The sequence below is a fragment of the Carassius auratus genome, chromosome 18 (assembly GCF_003368295.1).
Source record: "Carassius auratus strain Wakin chromosome 18, ASM336829v1, whole genome shotgun sequence".
Taxonomy (NCBI): domain Eukaryota; kingdom Metazoa; phylum Chordata; class Actinopteri; order Cypriniformes; family Cyprinidae; genus Carassius; species Carassius auratus.
This window is the reverse complement of record NC_039260.1, coordinates 19,476,767-19,501,781: the sequence shown is the minus strand read 5'-3', so window position 1 is coordinate 19,501,781 and position 25,015 is coordinate 19,476,767. Positions and strand designations below refer to the sequence as shown.

Below are 25,015 nucleotides of genomic sequence, written 5' to 3'. Positions count from 1 at the left end.
TGTTGTCAGATCGTTGTTTCTCCCTGGTGTGCTCCCGTACCTGTTTCCTGTGTCCTAGTTCCTGCCTGAGTCTTCCTGTTGTCGTCGTCGTCTTGGATATTCACGCTTCTCTGGATTATTCACTTCACCTTCGAGGATTGCACACTCACCGGGATTCGAGGGATCATCACCAAAGCAGCACCATCATCGTTGCCCACCGAGGTCCCTGTGTCACCGTGCCATCTGCCTTGTGTCCGCCCCAGTGTTGCCCTGTTGATTCTGTGACTTCCTGACTTTTTGAGCTTTGTTAATAAACACGCCTTGCGATTACATCCTGTCTCTGTGTTACGTAACACTGATAAAGTTTTTGACTGAACTGGCAGGGTGTTTTGGGTCATTGTCCTTATCCAATATGAAGTGCTTTCTAATGAGTTTGGTGGCATTTTCTTGAATACTGGTAGCCAAGATGATTTAGCTCCCTTCCAAATTCATTCTGCTACTGCCATCATACATTAAGTCATAATTAAAATGAAGAGGTCCTGTTCTAGAGACAGCCATGGATGCCCATGCCATGACACCACATCCACCAAGCTTTACAGATGAGGTTATATGCTTAGGATAATTAGCAGTTCCCTTTTATCTCTGCACTTTTGCTTTTGAATCACTTAGATAAAGGTTCATCTTTGTCTCATTGGTCCATCGACTCAGTTCCAAAGCGCTACTGGTTCACATTTGTGAAGAATCTTGCCTTTCTATCTTTGGTGCTGATCAGAGGTTTGCATCTTGCTGTGTAGCTTCTGTAATTCTGTGTCAAATTCTCCTTTGGGCTGTAGATTGACAGAGCATCACCCCAGCTTTCTGGAGGTTGTTGGTGATTTTACAGACATGTATTTTAGGATTCGTTTCACAAATTGCACAGCTGATCAGGTCGTTGTTGGTTGCTGATGTCGCCGGTAGTTTCCAAACTCTTAATTTTTCCATGCTCTTTGTTTTTCCTATAGTTCTAATTTACTTCATCTTTTGTTTTAGCATCCAAATTGCTTGCTTTTCTCTGAGAGTCGGCTTCCTCGTCTTCATCCTGGTTTGTGCGTGTCATTATAGAATGCAAGACTTAGAATGCAGAAGCAATCGATATAACTGATAAGACACATTCCCTGTTTTTAATATCTGAAGAATTAATGCAACAGAACACAGCTGAACATTTAGGAAGACCTGTGAGGCTTTATATATATATAGTAAGTAATAACAATGTAATACTAACAATAAAATAATAACATTGTAAATTAGAGTAATATGATTTTTTCTAATTTGTTTAGTATAATAATAACAATAACTATGTAAATACTACTAAAATACTATTAAAACTGATAAAAAGTAAATGTTTTTAAAGTGAAAAATGCAAATGTGCCATTAAATAATTGAAATATTTACTTAAAATCTCAGGGGTTACTTCAGGTACATAATTAAGGTCAAAAGGGTATAGAGTATGTGGAATATTAGTGCACACACTGTAGCTCAAGCAGATCAAAACACACAATAACTGAAATAATTGAAAATGTGTTCGGTTTCGAAGCTTAATTCCATGAAATCAACAGGACTTACAAAGTTCAAAGTCCACAACAAATCACCTCAGTAAGACACGTCGTACATAATCCTGCATGCATCTGTTGACGTTTTTAAAGGTAATCCATCAATGTTTAAACAAGTACATTTCATATGCTATGATTTAAAGCTCCCAATATAATAACAAGCCCATGGTAACCTCTTTCATATGGATGTAAAGCCCTGGATCTGTCTGTCTGGATTTCTCTACTCCTCCCTCTCCTGCCCATCTCTTTCACACAATTATCACCGCTTGCCTGTCTATCAAGCATTCAGCCAGCCATCCATCTATTCATCTTTCTATCCATCAAATTTGGTAACTGCCTATATTTATTTCTATATGGATGCTTTTTTTCTGTTGATTTCTGTGTAGGCAACTGTCTAGACACCTGTCTGCCATTTTTGGATCAGTTGCCTCTCTTCTTTAAGCATCTGAAAGCTGGGAGTAACATTTCTTTGTGGGTTTTTTTTTTCTTCTTCCTTTTTTTCTGCCTAGGGATGCATGCACATTTGAGACAGTTTTTTTTTTCCTCTCTCTATGTGAGAAAAGGAGCCCTCAGTGTAGCTCTCAGTCTCCAGTTTTGAAGCTATATTCTAAAGGTTCAGGACAGCAAAGGTCATATTTTGCAAGTATTAAAAGGTCTGTCTTTAATTAGGACCTCATAAATGTCAGCTCACTTTTTTTCCTCAAGTGCTTCTCCCCACAAACACAGATCCGTGATTTGGGAGGTTTTAATTTCTAGAGGTTACTTCCCCTCTCTCCGAGCAAGACAGTCTATAAACGATTATGTGCCATGCGAAGAATTAAGCATTTAAATTGTCATTTGTGGGGTTGTCCTCATTACTGAACGTTGCATCTGTGAGTTTAGTCAGATGGCTTGGTGCGTTGGCGCTTAGTCACTTTGCTAAAGTTCTAATTGTCAAAAAGCGGAATGAGGAGATTTCAGCAGGTGTATAATGGCTCTTTAATTAAGATATTCAATAAGTCCTTCCTCTTTTGGCACTGTTTTAACACAAATGGGCCATTTAGAATCATTTGTAGCAATTGTAAATCCACAGCATTGATTGACGTGATATAATAGAGAATTAATTTCACTCTGTGTGAGTGGCATTTGCAATAGAACATGGCAATGTTCATGACACATACACCTTTTTGCAACCCTAATTTTCTCGTAATGAGAAAAAAGCAACAACATAAGAAAAAGGTGTCAAACTGTCAGCCTTTCTTTTCCTTTCACAGTTGCACATTTGTCTTTCAGATAGAAAAAATAAAAAATAAAGACTTGCATAAATTAACCCTATCTGGCAGATCAGATGTTCCAGTGAATAAATTAATTAGTAAAATTGGTAATTACTTTATATATAAAAATAAACATGTTATACACTACAGAAGTTCAGGGATATTTATAAAAAAAAAAAATGGTGACACTTTATTTATTTTTTAAAGCATCCATGTTACACAATTCATGTACTTACTATTATAATAATAATAAATTAGATTTGTAATTGCAATGCATAATTACATGCAAGTAACCCTAAGCCAGACCCTAATCATACCCATGTAGTAAGTGCATGTAGCTAATTAATATTACACAGTACTTAAATGTATAATTACACTGTAACAAGGACACTTGAAAATAAAGTGTAACCAAATAATAATAATAATAATAACAATAACAATAATAATAAATAAATAAATAAATAAATAAATAAATAAATAAATAAATAAATAAATAAATAAATAAATATTCCGCAAGGATTCATTAAAAAGATCACTTGGAAAAGCAATAAAACAATATCAATATTCTAAAGTTTGTTACTGCAGTAATTATATATTTACATTTTCAGAAGAAATGATTAGCTAAGATGTTCTGAGATGTTTCAAGTGATTGCTCTGAACTCAGTTCTCTCTCTCTCTCTCTATCTCTCTTTTAGCCTACACAAAGCAGAAATTAAACCATAGTGACATGACATGTGGTGTGGATGGGAGTGATGGAGGCTCCACAGTTCCATGGTTTCCACATGTTTATTTCACACTTATAATTTCAGCAGTCAAGTCACAGCTTGACGATCAGACCGTATAGTGTGAACAAATCATGAGCTTAATCATGAGCTTTAGCTTTACATCACAAGTGATTCTTTAACAAAAAACATTGCTGAAATCAGTGAAGTGCTGAAGTTTTGCATGTACCATATGTCTAGGGGTTTGTTCAAATCCTTAACCCTAAACATGAGCAATAGCAATCCATGCAAGTATATCTTAGAGCCTGGCATTATGAGTCTGAATTGTTAGATGTAACAGCTCCCTCTGTTTTATTTTCAGATTTTGCTAGAGCCGTTGCCGGGAGACCTGTATCATATGCTGCAGTGTTGCGGATGAAGGCAGACAGCTCCTCATCCTCCTCACTCAACTCCAGGATGAGGTTAAGGAGCAACCATGGAGTGGGATCGTCTAGCCAGGACTGGCCTCCGTTTTCCAGACACAGATACTCGGCCCTAAGCTCACAGGAGGACTACAGGAGTGAAGGTGAGAATGAGGCTGAATCACACAATCCCATGCCAATTCACAGACACATGCTGAGCACATACAAACTCACTCTCAACGATCTGTGTTCTCGTCATACTGGAGCGAATGAGTTTTCATTTTACTTCTAACTAACTTTAGAAGCTTGACCTTATAGTGAGTGGATCAAATGATGGGTTGACATAAATATGCCTTTTTTGTTCTGTGCTTTGAACCACAGCTTAATCATAAGGCCATAACTAGCTCTGTTTGCTCACACTCAACAGTCATCTTTCTTATCTTGTTGCAAAGATGCTAGTCAACAGAATAAACTGTGTTTTGAACTCTGCAAGGTCAACACTTTCAAAGATTACCTTGGTCCAATAGCTTTTCCAGTTGGGTTTTGATGGTCCACAAGCTAGACCTGCTCCAGACCAGCACCATCCAGCATTTAAGACCTGATTTTAGAATCTGGGGCATAACAAGCAAGGACTGTGTGTTGGAGTCTTGTGTAACATTGAAAGCGACCTAAACATCTCACCAATGAATCCTGTCTCTATTCAGTTAGAGTTGACGGGGACCCTGGCCAAAAGGAAATTGAACAGGGATCATTGAAACATCGCTGCACTTCCCAAATTCCCAGCTTTCCATCAGCCTGACATCTGATGGATGCGGTTGTCACTGGGAGAAATATGTATTTCACAAGAGAACGAGAAGCCTGTATTATAAAAGAGACCTTTACAGATATAATTACTTATGTCAAGGAAATTATTCTGCAACTGTTGACTGTTTAGGTTATTTGGAGGACATTTACAAGTTCACTCTTTGGATTAAGTGTTTTTGACATAGGACCCTTAACCAAACAGTTCAGGTACAGCCAGATTAAGGTGGTTGCTTGGCTAATTTTACTTGGTTTGTATTTGGTTAAAGATGATTAATAGCTATTTCTCACAAAGACAGAGTTCTGACTTGCAAGTCCATTTTCCCTCTTTTTCTGCCCCTTTGTCTGAAAGACATATAAAACAACCATGTTTTTATGTTGTTTGGAAGAGGGTAAATCTAAAATGGGCAATAGATTGGAAGAGAATGTTATGCTTTCAGTGCATCAGTGTCTGTGAATGGTTGTATAGAAAACATACAAAAATTAATGCGGGTAGACTTAAAAAGCCTGTTTGAATTTATGTATGTATTTATTTATATTTAGTTTTATTTTTATTAATATTTGATTTAATAGATTTGCTTTTAGCCAATACATTCACCAAAGTCACCAAAAAATTTAAGAGGTTATCAAGATTACATAGTACTTGGTTATCAGGAAGTGTTTAACAATGTGTTCGTGGTTCAGTGGGAACAGATGAATTAGTCTGATTGGGTCAGAATGGGGTCACAGGAACTGTCTAATTCGAGATGATGCAGTCAGTAGCGCCAACTTCTCCAGATCACCACACTCCATCGGTTTAGAGGTCATCAAGGAGATGTCGGAGAGCCAGAACAGAGCCGTCATGTCATTGAAGTGTGTGCCGCTTCCTACGCCACACAGTGAGGACAGAGTAATTGTCAATGAGATGTGTCCTCTGTGTGTAACCCACACTCTTTAGGTTGTCATGGAATTGTAATGCAGAAGAGCTCATGGGGGGTATGCAGGGCTGCTGTTCTCCCAGTGAGGCCGACAGATCACAGAGCGCCTATGAGATGACTGATTTCTGTGACATTATCAAGCTGCTAAATCATAAAACACTCAACTTCGCCCCATACCGAGACTGCAAGCTGCCTCTGACAAGCTGCACCGCACCGCAGACAGATAGATACAACATTCTCTTCACATACCCTTCAGTAATTCTCAGCTGGCACTATTTAAAACTCACAACTTTTGTTCACTGCGTAAATTTGCAGTTGTTAATAAACAGCTCAGTGTGATCTCACAGCTGAAACAATAGTAGCCTCACATGAATATTACGGAAGCATATAAAAGTCTTAAAAGTGTGTGGGCAGAAGTAATTATTCCCTTCCTACATCTACTGTAGCACACTGTTCTTTCTCACATATGGAGTGCATGATAAATAACAGCCTACTGTAGAGTACTGTATATTCCTGGATTTGTGTGTGTGTGTCCTCTTGTTTTTGTGACATACTGTATAAGGACACAACTCTGTATAATGACATGGGTATGAGACAGGTATTACAAGAAGAGTGTGACTTGTGAGGACATAACCCATGTTCCCATTTTTCAAAATGCTTATAAATCATACAGAATGAGTTTTTTTTTTTTTTTGAGAAAGTAAAAATGCACAAAGTTTCCTGTGAGGGTTAGGGTTAGGTGTAGGGTTGGTGTAGGGCCATAGAATATACAGTTTGTACAGTATAAAAACCATTACGCCAATGGGATGTCCCCACTTTTCACAAAAACAAATGTGTGTGTGTGTGTGTGTGTGTGTGTGTGCGAATGTGTGTGTGTGTGTGTGTGTGTAGTAAGTAGATGTACTTTGGTCCTGTTAGATCGCTATTAGATCCCTGTACTACATTTGTGACTGCAGACAGCTGAAAATAACAGTAAATGCAGTTGTAAATGCATAAATGGCTTGTGATAATGATAAACTGTTATTAAGTGGTTTTACAAGTTGGGTTGAATGACTGAATAAGAAATGGTAGTTGGGTTCTGTCAAAATGAACTCACTGGATTGGTTGACAACTCATTCACTGACTAAATCAATGGAAACAATTCTTGACTGATAAACTCTCATACTTACAGTATCGGTCAATGCAGTTTCTGAGTAAAAAAAAAAATCACTCACTGAATTGGGGAAAGCAGTTTGAGCTTGAGCGTTTGAATCACTAAAAGCCTTTTTAATTAATAACTCGCTCGTTGAATCAGTCAAGTGGTTCTTGAGTTAACCGCTCTCTTGCTGAATGAACTGTTTGTAATCTTAGACTGTAAAAAAAACATTTTTAAGCTCAAAGTGGGAGGAGCCGGCCATCGCCATCTTGACAATGCGTCACCGTGCGTCACTCCCGGATAATCAAAAAAGGGCAAAGAGGCGGGAGCAGGTTGCTGAAACCATAGTTGTTTCTCAATGTCAACAAAGGATCCTCGGAAGCCACTATTTCGAGGATGCTACGTCATCGACATCCGTCGCAGGACTGTTCCAATGTCGAGGATCGTTGGAATTTCAACCAAGGACTGAGTCCTTCTTTCGAAGAATATCCCATACACAGGAAAAGGATGCATATGTGTATCCTTCGTGCTCTTCGCGCTCTCAAATCACCCACAATCCTATGCGCGCAGCTTTGCTATCTTGTTCAAAAATTCAAATATAGCTAACGTTAGCGAAGTCGGAAGTGTTAACGGCTTTTATTTACATTACCAAACAGTTGTTATAACTGTAGTTAATATAAGTAAAGTTTAACGATTAAATGCCAGTACAAATTACTACCATATTGAAAGTGTAAATTATACAAATACAAATACAAAGGGTTAACTGAACCGGACCTGTCATTTAACAATTGTTAGCTTGGTTGCGTCATCGACATTTCTTTTATAAATAACTAGTTAAGTTGTCCAAAGTAATTTAACGATACCATTCACAGAGTTATTCAAACGGACCTTTTCACTGACATAATGACGCAATTACGTGCACTTGCTAGCCTGTTCCATTTACGTGTTCTCCGAATGCTAAAGAGGAGTCTCGCCTAGCCTCTGAAGGAAGTGACTTGGAAGGACCAATCCTGCCAAGGAAGTATCCTTGACATTGAGAAACGTCTCATGTCCACCTAGCTCGAAGGTGGTGACAGCAGCGAAATCCACCTGTCACACTAGTGGCCATGCCCTTAATTATGCAGAACTTTAAGGCATAATATAATTTAAACGGATGACTTATAAAAAATGTTTAGTAAAATTCACCCCCTCACAGTTTTCATGAAGGGAAAAATTTGCTATATAGACCAAAAAAAAATTTTTTTAACCAGGCTGTAAATTTTGTCTTCTGGTGTGAAGATGGGTATTTTAACATGGGGAGTCTATGGAATTGACTTCCTTTTGCAGCCAGCCTCTACCAGCCAGTCAATGATTTACAGCCACATCCTTGTTGACCTCCCGCATGGTTGTAAAATAGTTTCAAGAGAACACGACTACCTTATTGAATGGTTGGTAGTTAGTGAACTACTTTTACTGAATCAGTCAAAGCAATTCTCAAGTGAACATCCCAAATACTAAACTGAAGCAGCTATTGAATCTTATGGAACCACTTGCTTTTTGCTTAGAAGCTCATCTTTGTAGTGACTATATAGTATGTCTGACTTTAAAAAGTGCTTTTAAATTTGCTGCCATTTTCATAATGTGATTAAAGTACTTCTTTATTAGAAAATGTGATCTGTAATATCCTTGAAAATATCTAAAACAAGTGTGCCGCACATGACCTAAAAAATGAAGCCAAAACTTTTTGACCCCTTTTTTGTTAAGTTAAAACCACATACTTTTAAATATAACACTTAGGCATGAAGTCACTCTCTTTAACTGTATCTGGCTTTAAATGTTAGGCCCTTTGGTACATCATTGCTCATCAGCCAGGCACCAGTATTTAGTAGTATTTAGAGTAGAGCACTTTTTTGCCAAGCCCTGTCACTGTCCCCACACAAACTGTCAAGATCTGGTTTTGTTCCAGTTCTCAGATACCACACCACAGTACACTCATTATAAATATAGCGTGGGCCTGTGGAGAGACCTTGTTTTAGATGATACCTGAACAGGCTGTACCTGCTTAAACTGAGCTGAACAATAGAAAGAGTGAACCGCGGCACTCTACTATAATTGCTTTTCAGCTTTTAGACATATACAAAGGCTCCATGATGTGCACTCAAACATGTCACAGCCTATCTGTGAAATTGTGTACTGCCATGAGCACTCCCTGTTTAATAGTGAGGGAACGAACGGTTGATTAAACTCTCAAAGGCATTCACTAGGCAGGAAATCTGACGCCTCAGGCGAGGTTCTTCTCGCTTGAAGAAATGGTCCTTGTTATTTGAGGCTTTTGTTTAATTTGAAAGAAGGATGCTTTTGATGGTTGGTCATCTCTGTGTCACACGGCCAACAAACCATAAAAGAAAGAATAAGAAAGTTAAACTGGAACAGTTTCCTGAATCCTACTGGCTTGCACCTTCCAAGACACAAAAGTGTGAAGTCTTCCATTACTGTTTGTTTTAAAGAAGTTAATTCCGAAATGTAGCAATCAAATTGGAACCAGGGGATTTTAGAGAGCAAAATACACATTCTTTTTTTTTATTGTTTGGGTCAAAAAAAATCTGTTAACTTTGAGGACTAAAAGTACAGTAGGAAGTGTTTGATACTTTTGCCCAACAACAAAATACTTCATGTTTTTCCAAAACATTTAAGGAGAGGGATCACCAGTCCTGTCCTCCAGCTATGCTGTATATCTGATTAATGTACAATTTCAGCGAGTGGTTTGTTTCCCACTGGAGACCCAGTCTGCAGACCGGAGACTGAACAAATTACTGTTTCCTCTCTTCCCAAGGAAGAACAGCCACTTTTTCCAGTCGCTTGATCATTTCTAAATGGTGAGAAATATCATGCTGTCTCAGCTACCAAAACTAGGTTAAGGGCCTATAGGTCTGTTAGATGGTGGAGTTTTGTTAGTAACAAACATGTTTTTGGACATGGTGGTAGCATGGTATTTTTTGAAGCAAATTTGACTATGAATGCATTTCGGTATCATTGTATAAATCAGTGTACCACAATTGTATTGTAATACCTGTAAATGAATTATAAGCGCTGTAAATAAATGATATGATATTAATCACTGTACAATGGTAAAAGGGATTTTAGAGAGGTTGTAATGCTGATATTGTTAATTCTGCAGTAGCTGTAAATGCTATATGTTTATAATAATTATTCGATACCACTGGTATGCGTGACATTGGCTAATAAAAGATATAGTTAATTCAAGTAGAGTTGCTTTACACTGCACAGACACCTCATCAGAGCTGTAAATATGCCAGTATTTATTCAGAAGTATGTTTACACAGACACACAGATGAGGCATAAATGTATTGAAATGGTTTCGCAACAGCAAGAATCCGTGGATCAGACATGAATGTTGAATTGCATTGTCATGACAGAGCCGCTGACAAAGTAGATTTGACCAGATCTGCTGCTTTCTGTGATCTGAAGAAAAGATGTATTTTCATCCTTTGATATCACTGCTTGTGGGTTGGGCCCTGTCTTATAGTTCAGGCAAAAGGGTTTGTAGTATGTTAGTGATCCACTGTAATATCGTAATTGTATCACCAAGTGTCTTCTTTAAAATGTTCTGTGATTATTAAACATTGACAAATTGCTGAAGCAGTTATGAAATGTGTTTATACTGTGGTTTGCCATCATAATAACACACTTTTTTATGTAATTGATTGATTTACTTTATTATCCCCTTAGAGAAATTTTGTTTCTTGCATTTCACATGCACATGTACAGCACCGACAATACACATAATAACATAACATACATAATAGAGAATAAAATTAAATAAAACTAAGAATAAGATACACACAATCAACCCTGAGACCTGCTCAGTAAGCACCTACAATATAAACATTGTTCAACAGTTTAACTGCCTGTGGCAGAAAGGAGTTTATCCCCCTTTTTTAAAAATCGCTGGCATTCTGAATCTTTGCCCCGAAGGTAATTTCTCAAAGTTAACAAACAGGGGATGCCTACTGATTTTTGTTGCTTTACTAAGGCATCTGTTTTGGTAAATTGTTCAAGACCTCTCAAAGGGGTACCAATTATTTTGCTCGCTGTACTCAAAACTTTCCTAGTCAAACTCTTTTGTTTCATTGTGGCATTTCCAAACCAACAGGTGATACAAAATGTAAAAACACTTTCAATAAAAGAGTTATAAAAAACTCTAAGGATTGAGACGCGTAATTAAATGACATCGTCTTCCTAAGGAAGTAGAGTCTTTGCTGTCCTTTTTTGTTCACCATCTCAGTCCATTTATCCCACCTCAGTTTATGATCAAAGAAAACCCCATGATATTTATACTCATCAACACTCTGGATTGACTCCCCTTTGATATTGGTTACACTCAGTGAAGACTCCTTCCTAAAATCAATACACATCTCCTTTGTTTTTTAAATATTTAACTTAAGGAATGACATGTCATACCAAGAGATAAATTCATCTAAAACAGGTCCGTGACTGTCCTCGTCCCCCTTTAGTAGACTAACTAGTGCAGTATCATCTGCAAATTTGATAAGAAATCTACCTGAGTGGGCACTTATACAGTTATTTGTGTATAATCTAAACAGCAGGGGTGAGAGGACACAGCCTTGTGGGGATCTGACATTAGTAATTTGTTTCTCCGATACTGATCCACCCACACTCACTCGCTGTACTCCGTTCCTTAAAAAGTCCCGCAACCACATAATCAGTCCCCCATCCGGGTTAAACTCTGTGGTTAATCTTTTGACCAACACAGTTGGCAATATAGTATTAAAAGCCGATGAAAAAATCAACAAATAAGATTTTCACATGGTTTTTAGAATCTTCAAGATGCTAGTATACAATGTTCAACAATGTTCAAATTGCATCGTCCACTCCCTTATTTGGCTGATAGGCAAACTGCAAAAGGTGCAATATATGTTGGGTTTTTGACATACCTTTTAACAAGCCTTTCAAAGCTTTTAAACACTAAAGAGGTCATTGCAATTGGCCGAAAGTCACTAAGCTCTAATGTTTTATTGATTTAAGGAAAAGGTATAATAGTTGAAGTTTTCCAGATAGTTGGTACTATGCATTGATCTAAAAATCACGGAATAGTGAAGTAAAAACTGCAATCAGAAATTGTGCAGCAGTAAGAATGCATTGTGCCTGAGGCCTGGCATGCACACAGAGAAACTGCATTCATTGTGCTGGGTGATGGCTTGTATCCTCAGAGAAAGGGCAATATGCAGTATATATGAACACAGATTATGAGAAGGTAATGCAGCAAGGTATCTGTAAGCAGAAAAGCAAATATTACTGACAAGGGTGTATTTAACCACATCAAATCCCAAAATGTGTATGTTAACTACCAATTATGTATTTATTTATTTATCAAGGGCAACACACATTAATCAACATTTCTGTAAAAGTGACAGTGTTAGCCAGTCGGCTAATTTTATAACTGCTGTTCTTTTTTTTCTTTTTTTTTTTTTTTTCTTTTTTTTGCTGTAGATTATTTATTCATCTAGTTTTGAAAAAATAATAATAATAATAATAATAATAATGTCACACTGTATATATAAAAACAGCTTTTTTTTTTTTTTTTGTATTGTCAGAGACATTTGTGTTCTTCTCTCTAAGAATGATGCCCAATTACACAAAGCTTGTCTAAGCTACACAGATCTGTAAATAATTCACAGAGACAGAGGATGATTGTTGAGAAGAGGTGTTGAGGAGACGGAAACGAGCCAGGGAGCATATGGGCTGAGTGGGAGTGTTTGTGCAGGGGAGAGCTCTTTAATCTCAAAGGCCCACAGTCAGCCGAGAGGCAGCCGGAGGACACAGTGTTAGAGTGAATTGAGGGCTGCTTTACAAAAAGATTCTCCTCTGTTGTTAGTACAGATGCACTGAAAATCAGCTCACAACCAAATTGATCAAATTAAAATTTGCTTTTAGTTGAATGAAATGAGGACCTCTTCTTTCACAGTGTTGGAAGTTGATTGAAGGTAGATGTAAAATCATATTATTTTGTTTAAAGAGCTTGAAAAGTCCAAGAGGCTTAAAGTAAAAGACCAGAGCCTTATGAACAGTTTTAAAGTTTCCAGGATTTTGTGTTAATGACATAGTTGTGTCACTGTATATGTGACACATGCACGCATGTGTGTCTGTATGTGTTTGTGAAATAGAAAGGTTCCATGAATGTTAAAGTTACTTTATGGAACCATAGATGCCGATGAAGAACCTTTGTGTTTAAGAGTGTAGAGACAAGAGGATGAATTATTTTGATCTGGGTCGGTTACTAACCACCTAGCAATACTTCAGAACACCCTAGCAACCACACAGCAATGTCATTGCAAACAAACAAGCACAACACCCATAGTCTTTTAGTGTAGTGCTTTATTTACAAATTCTTCCATTGCATGTTACTTTCTTGGGTTTTGCCTCTTTTGTATGTTAGTAGCACTGAATTTCATGATATCCCCTTTGGATCTGATATTTTCTCTTCTTATCAGGATGTTTTTTTAAATATTTTTTTCTGGGAAATATTGCAACAGACTGTGATGTATAAGAAATGTGCTTTTTGTCTTGGCAGTGATGTAGGTTGTAGTGGAGACCCCAGTCATCAGGTTCTTTAAAGCGTATGGCTACACAGACTGTAGATTTGAGACTGGTGTGCTGACACCTGGGCAGAGAGCAGCTCGAGACAGTGACGATGTTGCAGCCTGTACACACTGGGATGTATTATGCATGCAGCACAGAGTATAAATAATAGAGCCAGAGCTTCGATATCTGACTCCCAAACCACTGCAAATGACTAAGTTATACGCGAACTCTGCGCCCACAGGTCCTTCATCTCTTCTTTCCCTCTGTTGTCTAATTCTGTTCCTGCACAAAAATATTTGCCAGATTTAGCTATCGCATAGCGGATGCTGAACAGAGGGCGGAGAGCCGTTCATGAAGACCTGACGATTTCATCAACAGCATTATCCTTACAAAAAAAGTACTCTGATACCTTCATACACTTATGGAAGAACCATTAACGTTTTAATACATAGCAAGATGCTTAATTATTTTCTAATGCATGTACCATAGTGGATCATAATGTTACTTATAGGTCACGTTTTTGTGTTTTTTTTAAGCTTCGGTTGTGTTTACAGTGTGCAATATAACATATTCATGTTTCCTGTGTAAAAAAAAAAAAAACAGTATTTTTCACACAATTCACATCTGTATACCGCTGTTTTCACTGTCATAAAAACTGGCTAATGTCTTCCTTGTTCTATGAAGTCCCTCCTTCAGAAACACGTAACGAGTTCTGATTGTGCCAGCGGTTCCTGTGTTGTGATTTGACAGCAGCTTAGCGCACGCTGCCCTCCTGGAAACGAGATTGGGCTAGTTTTGGAGTAGTTTTTAGAAGCAAGTGGGCAGGATTTGTTTTCAAAACCTGGCAATCCTGATCTGAACCATAGACAGTAAAAGAACGCATGTGCTGGAGATGTACTTCTAATCACAGAACGCCTTTACTGACGAGATGCGCATGAAAATCACATTATATTTTTTTTGTACAGCCCTACTATCTAGTTAACAAAGCTAAACAGCATTGCCCTTTGTGTAATAATTTACAGAAACTGTTAAACGCACTAACTTAAATAATAAAATAAACTTACCGGTTGTGGTCCATAAACAACGCCTTCTCCAGACAAAGAGGGAACTGCTACATCTTTCAGGAATAATCTTTGTGCGAATCCGGCATTAAACTGATTGAGATTGAGGAAGCTGTCCTCAGCAAAATGTGCTGCACATAGTTTTACATGTGGATTATCATTTTCGAGAACCGAGTTAAACATAAATTGTAACCATTGATCTCTAAGTACAGCTTCCCTGGGAAGGCCAAACAAAGATGATTGGACTCTTAGATGAAAATAACAGTGTTTCGACGACATGGCGACAAACACAATCTACAAATGCAACTCTTCCCTCTTCTCCGTGGGAGTGCAACAAGGCCACGCCCCCTTTTTGTGAATTCATGTGGGCGGAGGTTAGTCAAAAAATGGTTCTAGTGACTTCATTACTGCAGGAACTAGAGGGATGTAGTCCAAACTGGTCGTTCGATGTAGGTGAATTCTGTTAAATAAAATATCTCCCTTGGCATTGAACTTTGAGCTTTAGAATTTTACAGATATTATTTATACTTTAACAACAACATTACACACTAACTAAAGTTTGAAACATGGGATAACGAAGAACGGGACCTTTAAAAAAATAAATGGTCAAATGTGGATCCTATACATAGTTATGGCCAAAACAGTAGTGTTTAGTTGTTGAATTTAATAATAAAATTAACAGATTTTGAAAGCTGAGACTATAGTATTACTAAGATCCATGTCCAGAAAATGTATTTTTAGCATAGTATATATCCAAATAATAATAATAATAATAATAATAATAATAATTTTCAAAGTGGCATTAGCATGGTACATGTCTAAAATGTTTGTGAAACAATCTGAGATTTAGGGTTGGTCCCATTGTTCAGCATAAACTCACTAAGCAACGAAGGAGCAGATCTCCTGAGTATTTCTAATTGGAAGGACTCTCAGTTATTCTACTGAGATATGTTATTGAGTTCACCCTGGGGGCTGAATATATGAGACAGTTAACAGGATTCCTAATGTAGACCGTCTGCCGTGTATATCCAACTGGACTGGTAGAAAGAGTTTAAACTGCTTTGAATTGTAAAAACACCATTTTGTGTCTGACAAAGATACTGCATTGCAAAGCCTGCATTTGGAACACACATCCAAATTAATTTCCCTACAAGGGTCAAAAATGACATTATGGTATAATTTCCAGTAGCAGGCAAGGATTTTCTTTGAGTCCACATTTTCATAGTTCATACCAAATTGATCTGATGCTGTAATCGTCATTGTTGGTGGCACAGTTTAGTTTGTGTGCATTTTCTGTTTGTTTAATTTAGGAATACAATGTTTGCCGAATACATAACTCATTTGGCTTCTCCATGAGGCAGCTGGCTTGTGCGAAAAGATTACTTTCCCATCATTTTTCACAGCACAACAATGATAAAATACACAGATTAAAGCATCAGTTGCACCCTTAATTACTCACTTTTTTCCATTCTTCATGTTGTTGTACAAGCACTAAAAAAAGCCCTCTGTCTTTGTCGGGGAAAAAAGAGAGAAAGAAATATGAAGTTGCCCAGCAAGTTGTTATGATTATACGGCTGCAATTTTATATTGAGTTAATAAGATTTCATAAGTTGAACTCATAAGTTGGAACTTCCAGAAGGACTTGAAGGCAATGTGAGTGTCTCTCTCAAGGGTACAGTAGTGATAGCTCATGCTTCACCCGTTGCAGTGTTTGAACCCGCAACCTTCAGTTACTAACCTAGACTACACATATATCATGTCCTTGCATTATGTACAATATCAAATCAATTGTTTTTGTGTGAATAAGTAATGTTTTATTTATTTGTTTACCCAGCAACTATATGCATATAAAATGCTACAGCAATACAGAATATTATGATGAAAAATCTTTCAAAAAATTAAATATTCACAAAACAAATATATGCCCCCTAGGGTATAAGTATGACTCCTAGATTTTAGGGTTATAATATCACAAGTTATAGCTTTGTTAACCCTGTTTTTGCTTTTCTTTCTCCATCTGACCCCAGAGAGCGAAGAGTTTGGTCCAGTGTTCATTCAAGAGCCAGATGATGCAATCTTCTCCTTGGATTCGGATGATAAGAAAGTTATAATGAATTGTGAAGCCAGAGGAAACCCTGTTCCGACCTACAGGTACAGTTTACTCATTTCATTAACATGGATAATATTTTATTAAATGGATAATAAATGACATTTAATTTCTCTGGAGCTTACTGTGAATCCTTATTATCCTGCGTGAGTGGCATTTCTGTTAGACTAAAGCTAATGACGCAGATGTTGGACTTCTCTCTGTGGATTCCTAATCAGAATTTATATAATGTCCTAGAATCATCATGTTACTCACAAAATTGTACTATACTGTGATTCCGCGTATGCGTTACAGTCTCTCAGAAGTTCTATCCTTAAGGAAACAGCCATCAATTCATCAGTGTATGTTTCCGCTTAGAGGGTTTGCAGAACATCTATAAGTATAAATAAACATGGGACATTAGCAAGATTGAATGATGACTCGGTGCTACTGAGCTCTTAGACACTGATCTGGTTTTGAGTTCTGGGTCGTAATATAGATGAATATTCCTGTCTAAGATATAAAGACACATCAAGTTACAAGCTCTTTAGTGGTTATAATATGATCACTATGTTCTAGCAAAACCTACAAAAAAAACACACGTCTGAGACCAAGCTGGGGACAAACCACTTTTGCTTACTATATAATTGGTAAAGGTAAACGTTTCCTACATTTTCACTAGTAGTGGTCTTCAATTAGTTTCCTCAGTGTAGAAAACTTTATTTAAAAACAGAATCAAAAAGTTGCAGCTGATTTATTGTTATGTTTTTTTTCTTCTATATTTTCTAATTTATTTTCTATTCATTGCTTTTGCAGTTGGCTGATCAACGGATCCGTAGTGGATGCAGAAGCGGATTTCCGCTACAGTTTGATTGATGGGAACTTAATAATACACAATGCAAGCGAGGCCATTGATTATGGGAGATACCAGTGTAGAGCTGAAAACAGCATTGGCACCGTCCAGAGTCGAGATGCCCTCCTGCAGTTTGCCTGTGAGTAATTTGTCAAATTTTGGATGCTGAAATGTAGATTTTAATATCATCGAGGAACTATCATGTTTTGTTTTTAGTTTTTTTTTGTTTGTTTGTTTGGGTTTTTTTTTTCAGTTCCTTTTTACTAATTTTGTTGTGTTTTATTATTTCAGTTTTACTTACTTTAGTACATCATGGGCCAGATTTACTAAAGAGGCCAGATTAGCGTTAAAGCGCAATCCCATTAAAGCGCAGATGGGAGGGGAAAATCCTGCGGGTGATTTACTAGCAATGCGCACATTAAAGAACACAGACGCAGCTTTATCATTTCCATACTGACCAGCCCAATCTACCAAGAGCAGTGCAAATTACTGCCTGCTTTTAACATACTTATTTTGGCCAGTAAATTATGGTGTAAATACCCGTAATTTGCCGAGGGCAAACATTAATAAATCACGTTGTGCGATTAATTTTTATACTCTCCTCCCATATATTTTGCATCTGAAATGGAAACTCCTACAAATGCATATTCAGTAAGGTCACACCTTTTTAGCACAGACATATTTTAGTTTATGCAAAAAAGACGGTTTGCATTGGTGCAAGCTGTTAGTAAATTTGGCCCCAAGTTCCCTTGGCATCTAGCCGAAGTAAAATAATTTTCTTGTTTTCAATTGTTTCTTTTGTTTTGTTTTGTTATGGTTTTAATTATTTGGGTGATTTTAATTGTTTAACTTTTCAGCATTGGCCAGGTTTAGAGTGAAATGTTTATTTTAATTTCATATCGATATTATTCCCACTGGGCATACCCACATGCTCACCCTAAAACTGTCTCCTTCTAATGCTACTAATTAAAAGTAAATGCAATTAAATTTATTCCCATGCTGCTTTGATCCTTTCCTTAAAATCTAGCCCCGAAGTTTTCTTCATCAGATGGAAAAATGCCCTTAATGCTTTGCTTCACAAAACAAGCAAAAAGCACATTTCTTTCCCTAGTAATCCCTTAGCTTCCCTCCAAAATATCATCACAAGCCACGGAAGCATGCAGCGTGGAGCTAGAGGCGCAATTGCTTGCTGGAAAACACATAGTTAGTTTTGCTTACAGTTTCCCCAGGAGCGGTGGCCATAATACCTTTATTGGCGTACCCAGTGGGATTGTGTACTTCACTATTCACTGCCCATGGTGTTTTCTGTAGAAAAACAAACATTTAGTGTATGTGTGATGTAACATTCTTATGAACAGCAAATGCATTATAACTGTGGCTAGGAAGCCTGTTTTACACTTCCCAGACTGTAATTTTGAAGAGGTGTTTGCGCATGTTCTCTCACCTACATGCAGAATGGTATCCGCCTTGCATTTTGTGTTCCCTCTCTGCAAAAGAAAAGAGCACCACGAACGAGATTGTAAAATCATCCGGTCTTTTCTTTGTGTCTACATATGAGCTGCCAGCGCTCATGAAAACACTGTTCTTGGGTTGTGTTTTTTTTTCTGTCGTCCTTGTCCATTGCCTGGCTATAACCTTGCTCCGGTCATTGTTGCCCATTCTGAAGGCCTGTCGGAGAGACAAAGGAAAGCTCCTGGCAGCAGACATTGGGATGCAGAGCTTTTCCCAGGCCTCCACATAACAAATGGCCACCATTCATCACCCTGTTGGACACCCAAGGATCTTTCACTCTTATTGGCAGGGGACAATCTCATGATCCCAACATGCGCAACCAGGTTGTAATAAAATGAATTGACCATTATTTAAACACCCTGACACCCAAGCCGACATTACACTATTTACAACCACTTTGTATTTGTGAGTCAAACAGGATATTCAATGAGGCAAATGTAAGCTTTGACTTGATTTTCCACAGTTGGTTGGAGTGTTGGCATTTGCTAAGACCTGATGACATCACCTAAGAGAGTAAAACAACCCTATATGTGAATATCTGACAAATTGTGCACATTAAAACTAATAAGACTTTTGTGGTGAACAACACTGAGACTCCTACTCTGTGAAACAGTGAAACTCAACTGTTTTGTAATCAGGTTGTATCAGTACCTCCAACTAGTAATACTGAACTGATCAGGATTCACTCTGAACCTTCAGACTTCCACAAATCTAGCTGGTCATCCAAGGACTGAGCAATCTAAAGTGCGCTTAAAAGCTGCAAGAGCTGATTTCTGCTGGCAGCTACTGCTGTGCAATTTCAAAATGATTAAAGGCAATGATTCCCTGTGTGGAGTGCATTGGTCGAGGTCTCGGTTCATAAAATGCAAACAGCTCTTCTGGCCATCCAGCAGTAGGGGAACATTTAGCTCGGTTCTCTTTGTTTGCTGTCTTTGATTGAGGAAGCCAGGCATGAGTTTCCCAGAGATGGTCAATTCAGCCGTTTGGAGAGGGGCCTAGTATTTCAGCCCGGACACGGATGTGTCACAGCCCTCCCCTGCTAAGAGACCTTTCACAACTCTTGCCAGGGAAACTGGTTGGTTTGCACAGAGTATCCACAGCTCCCTGGAGACTCAGAAATATATATATATATATATATATATATATATATATATATATATATATATATATATATATATATATATATATATATATAAATATATATATATATATATATATATATATATAAACGGAAGAGAAAGAAAACTACTGGTCTGTATTCCATTCACAGTTTGTGTGTTGTGCTCCCTGTTGGTTTTTTTTTTTTTTTCTGTCTCTTTGTTTTGAGAAGCAGAACTCCCTGGTTCAAGCTAGTTACCAGGCCACGCTTTGAAGACTGCAGGCAGAGGGAATGTCTCTGATCTCACTCCCTTCTGAGATCCAGTCCTCTCTCAGCAGACCCCTCCAAAGTGGGAGGATGTGACTCAGGTATCATGGAAAGATCTTGAAAGAAAAAGCCTGTGGATATGTACATAGGGGTGGTTCTGTTCAGAACTCTACTCTGTTTGACCAAAGAAAACAGGGCCATCAGGAACTGGATTCTCTGAACTAGAAAGTGGCTAAAAGTGGCTTGGAATTTAAAGGCCCTGGTGCATTAAGGGTGCATAGCTGCTCGGTGCATGTGAGTAAGCTTATAAAACCTAGTGTAAAATCACAATTGGAAGACACTTTGATCTCATGGATTTCTCAGATGTGTGACGTTTTGGTGCCATCACAGGTCAAGGAGAAATGCATTTGTGTATGTATGTATGTAAGTAATACTTAAGAGGGGACATACATTATTCATAATTTTTTATTATTATTTTTATTATTATTATTATTATTATTATTATTATTATTATTATTATTATTATTATTATTATTATTATTATTATCAACAGGAAAAGGATCTCATTGTGAATTGGTAAACTGAATGAACAAAACCGATTGATTGATTGATTGATTGATTGATTGACAGAAAAAAGTGTACAATGGTGGATCTCATTGTGGATAGGCAAATTGGATAAAGGAGAAACTTTATATTAGGACTTTTTTTTTCACATTCGTATGTGAGCATCCAATCAGACATCAGTTTGATTAATCACAGTGCATACAGTTTAAATACCCATTAGAAAGGTCATGTATTGTCTTGACTGCCACTCAATTATTGAAATGAGAGCATCGGTTCTTGCAGATTCTTATCTTATCTCCCATCCTCCCTTATATTTGAGAACAGACAAATATCGATTTACCTTACAAAGGTCTCGTTTTACCATCCAAGATGAGGGGTAAGGAAAATACGAGATGAGCGCTCTGAAAAGAAGAAACCCAGTCAACAGATTTTTATCTTTTCTATCCTAACTACTAATCCATTATTTTCACATAGGTCTTTTTACAGTATGACGCTCATCACGAGAATTCATTGCTTAGTTTTTGACAGTCGTGTAAATGATGCCAATTTTAGCTATGACCGGCTGCCCTCATAATTTACAGCAGCTGTTACATTAGCAAGGGGAGAAAGAAATAAAATGAGAAAGAAAACTCGTTATATGTCGCCCCGCTCTCATGTTTCATGACCCTAGCTGTCTAAAGATATGTCATTTATCACATCTTTTCCTTTGACCATGTAGGAACAAGAAAAGAAAATCTATTTTCCCATTTAGACTACAGCGGAGAGCATTGATTAGTTATAATTCATATGTCTAGAGTGAATTGACGAGGGCCAGGGATAACTCGCTGATATGGAGAACAAGAAGGCGGTAGTGACAGCGCCTGATAAATCAATAATCTGCCCTGTTACAATGGGATTCCCAGCCTGGCTCTCTTGTGACAGTTTGTTGGAGGAGATCACCTTTCCAAGGCCATACATTACACAGCTCATGCCAATCCTTCTTTCCTGCCTGGAGCTGGGGAGAAGCAACAGACGTTTGCTACATTCCAACGGCCCGGCCTGCCAACCCCCCGCTTCGCATAAATAAGATATAAACTATTGAATTGCTCTCTCTTAAACTTTATTTCTTCCTTTTCTGCAGTCCCAGAGAGGTGTCTTGTCATTTCTCAGCAGATGCTTTCGTTTGTCATGGAAAAAAGATAGCTTTGATCTCATTCTCTTACATTGTGAGAAGTCCCTGTAGGTTTGAGCGTTAAACACAGGTGTTGTGCCTGTTGACGGCTCTTTGTGGTTTTGCTGCTGTGGAGAGGTGCAAGAAATCCTTGCTGATCACAAATGGACTGTAACAACAGTTAACCAATATTGAATTTAGAGGAATATGATACTAAGGTAGAGAATCTAGCTGATAACTGATTCATTTGCTGATAGTTTCTAAAAACACTAATAGGAATGAAAACATTTAACTCAATGAAAATTAGTGCTAAACTTAAAGCAACCCAGGCTCATTTGAAATACTTGCCTCTATGTACATTTCTGCAACACCGTTATTATGTACCATACTCCACATTTTGCGGCAGTTTTTAAGTTAAATGCCCAGTGAGTGGCACTACAATGCAGGTTAAAAATGTGAGTCTGGCACGTTTTTGTTACATTGGTATAGGCACGTATTGCAGTGGTTCATAATTCAAATATCTGATGAATGTCGATAAAACGTAATGCTCTATCGTGTTGGAAATGTCTGCTACACCAAACACAACCCTAAACCTACCTGATAGTGTTAACAAATGCAAAAGTGATATTAAAACGTAACGCTCAAGCCCACATAAGGAATTTAAAATAGCACGGCAGCATCAACAAATACGTTTTAATATCACTTTTGAATTTGTTAACACTATCGGGTAGGTTTAGGGTTGTGTTTGGTGTAGCGGATATTTCCAACATGATAGAGCATTAGGTTTTATGGACATTCATCAGATATTTGAATTATGAACCACTACACTACAATACGTGCCTATACCAACGTAACAAAAATGTGCCAAACTCACATTTTGAACCTGCGTTTTAGCGCTACTCACTGGGCATTTAACTTTAAAACTGCCGCGAAATGTGAAGTATGGTACACATTTGAATGTAATTCCATGCTCATTTTTTAGATGTGTTTATAATTTACCATGATCTTATTCTGTTTATTTAAGTTTATTTTCAGAGAACAGAGAAAAGTTTATTTAGTTCAGATATCTTTGTGCTTGAACACATTTTATCAGTGGATCATGCTGCAGTGAGACTTTGAAGGCAAGACAAAGCAATCGCAGCAGTCAAGCTCTTCACAAATGAAGGACTTCAGTGAGCAAAAACTAGCAGTCTCTGCACAGAAGTGATCAACAAGAATTCATTCTTCTAAAATATTCATTCTTAAACACAACTAACACACAGCCCACTTGCTCTTCAGAGCTCTCTCAAACCCATGCAGCGCATGAAATGCGACAGATTAACAGCTTCTCTGTAGTGGGGAGTGTTAACAGTACGATTGAAACGTTGGCAAGCTTATCTTCTCCAGGATGGCTGTATTCATGCAGGAGCATCTGACTGTGCACAAATGAAAAGAGAAAGCTAAAGTGCTTTGGGGAATGAAAAGAATGGCAGACTACGAGTTAATGCCCCAAAATGCTATGTGACTAAATGATGGAACATAGTGGCCAAACACAAGCTGTTCAACTTGAATGGCAAATCACAATGAAAGGGAAATCCAGACTGCGTTCAACAAAGTATGCTGTGCTTCCTTGCAATGCTGGCAGCAGTGTGAATGCCTGTGATTATGCATGTCTGTGCATGTCTACTGATGTCAATTTTCATGGTTACACATTGAAATGAATAAAAATGCATGCAAAAGCTTCACAATAATTTCGGAGCCAGCATATGTGTTAGGAGCCTTGTTAAATAATTTACATTTGTTGTTTTCAGATTTGAGACAAGACATTTCAGTTTGGAAATAAATAAATTACATGAACTATCACATTAGTATAAAATGTGCTGATGAATTACACAGTAAAACCAGAATCAAAGTCAACTCAAGTTATTTTTATTTTTTTTTTATCAATTATTTATTGATTTTATTTTATTTTTTATCATTATTAAGGCAGGAATCCAGATGGTCATTAGATCATTAGATCTTAGCCTTGGGTGTTCTCATGTCAACGTCCAAAAAACTAAAATTACATGTTAACTAACTATGAGTATTAGCAGACTGTTATTGTTATTGTTATTGTTATTGTTAGAAGAACAAGTTGAAAAGTTCTTGCTAAATTACTTCAGATTGTTATACTAATATACTTCCAGTTACATCAGATTTTTTGTTGGAGGACAATCAAAATATATTGAGATTAACCAGACAGTATATTGATACTCTAATGAGCAACCCGATCTCACAGCAATTTGCACATATTTTACGAGGTGGCTTATTCGTACGAATTCGTACGACTACACTCGTACAAATTAATACGATTTGCCAAATTGTATGTATTTTACAAGTTGCACAATTCGTATGAAATTGTACGAATTACCTACACCTAACCCCGCCCCTAAACCTAACCGTCACTGGGGTTTAGACAAATCATATAAAATCGTGAGTGAGGTTGTGCAAATTCATACGAATAAGCCACCTCATAAAATATGTACAAATTGGTCGTGAGATAGCGTTATAATGACTAGTACTTGACGTAGTTGCAAAGTTATTCACAGTTAGTAGAATGCAGAATAAAGCAATTAATGTAATTGCATTTTTTAAGCATATGTACAATACAAAAACACGTATGTACAAAATATGTACATTAAATTATATTATTATATAAATGTTACAATACACAATTTCAGATATTGAGTATATCAAAGCTGCAGTCCGTAACTTTTTTGTGTTCAGAATTTACAAACTTTATATAATAAGTGAGTACACCATGAATCCATTTTCCAAACTGTGTTTTTGGTGTCTCCTGAATCACTATGGTACACTTATAATAAGTGTTTTTGTTTAGACTGGTTCGGGTAGGTACTTCTGCATAGTAGCCCAGTACCTGCATGATTTGCCATAGACATAAACAGAGCATTTATTAACTGCTAGAGCAACAAAAGTTACAGACGGCAGATTAAAGCCCTCGTCTAGCGATCATAATGCTCCAAATACTAATTAAATATCAAAAA

The 25,015-nt window shown here is 37.4% G+C and overlaps 1 protein-coding gene across 1 annotated transcript in view; it reads left to right on the top strand.

The window, feature by feature from the left end:
- The window catches only part of LOC113118617 (contactin-5), a 284,385-nt gene that overhangs the window by 149,587 nt on the left and 109,783 nt on the right, over window positions 1–25,015 (top strand). The window contains exons 3-5 of the mRNA XM_026287922.1: window positions 3,905–4,108; window positions 16,489–16,612; window positions 17,364–17,539. Of these exons, the coding sequence (XP_026143707.1) occupies window positions 3,905–4,108; window positions 16,489–16,612; window positions 17,364–17,539 (504 nt within the window). The remainder of the gene's footprint in view (window positions 1–3,904; window positions 4,109–16,488; window positions 16,613–17,363; window positions 17,540–25,015) is intronic.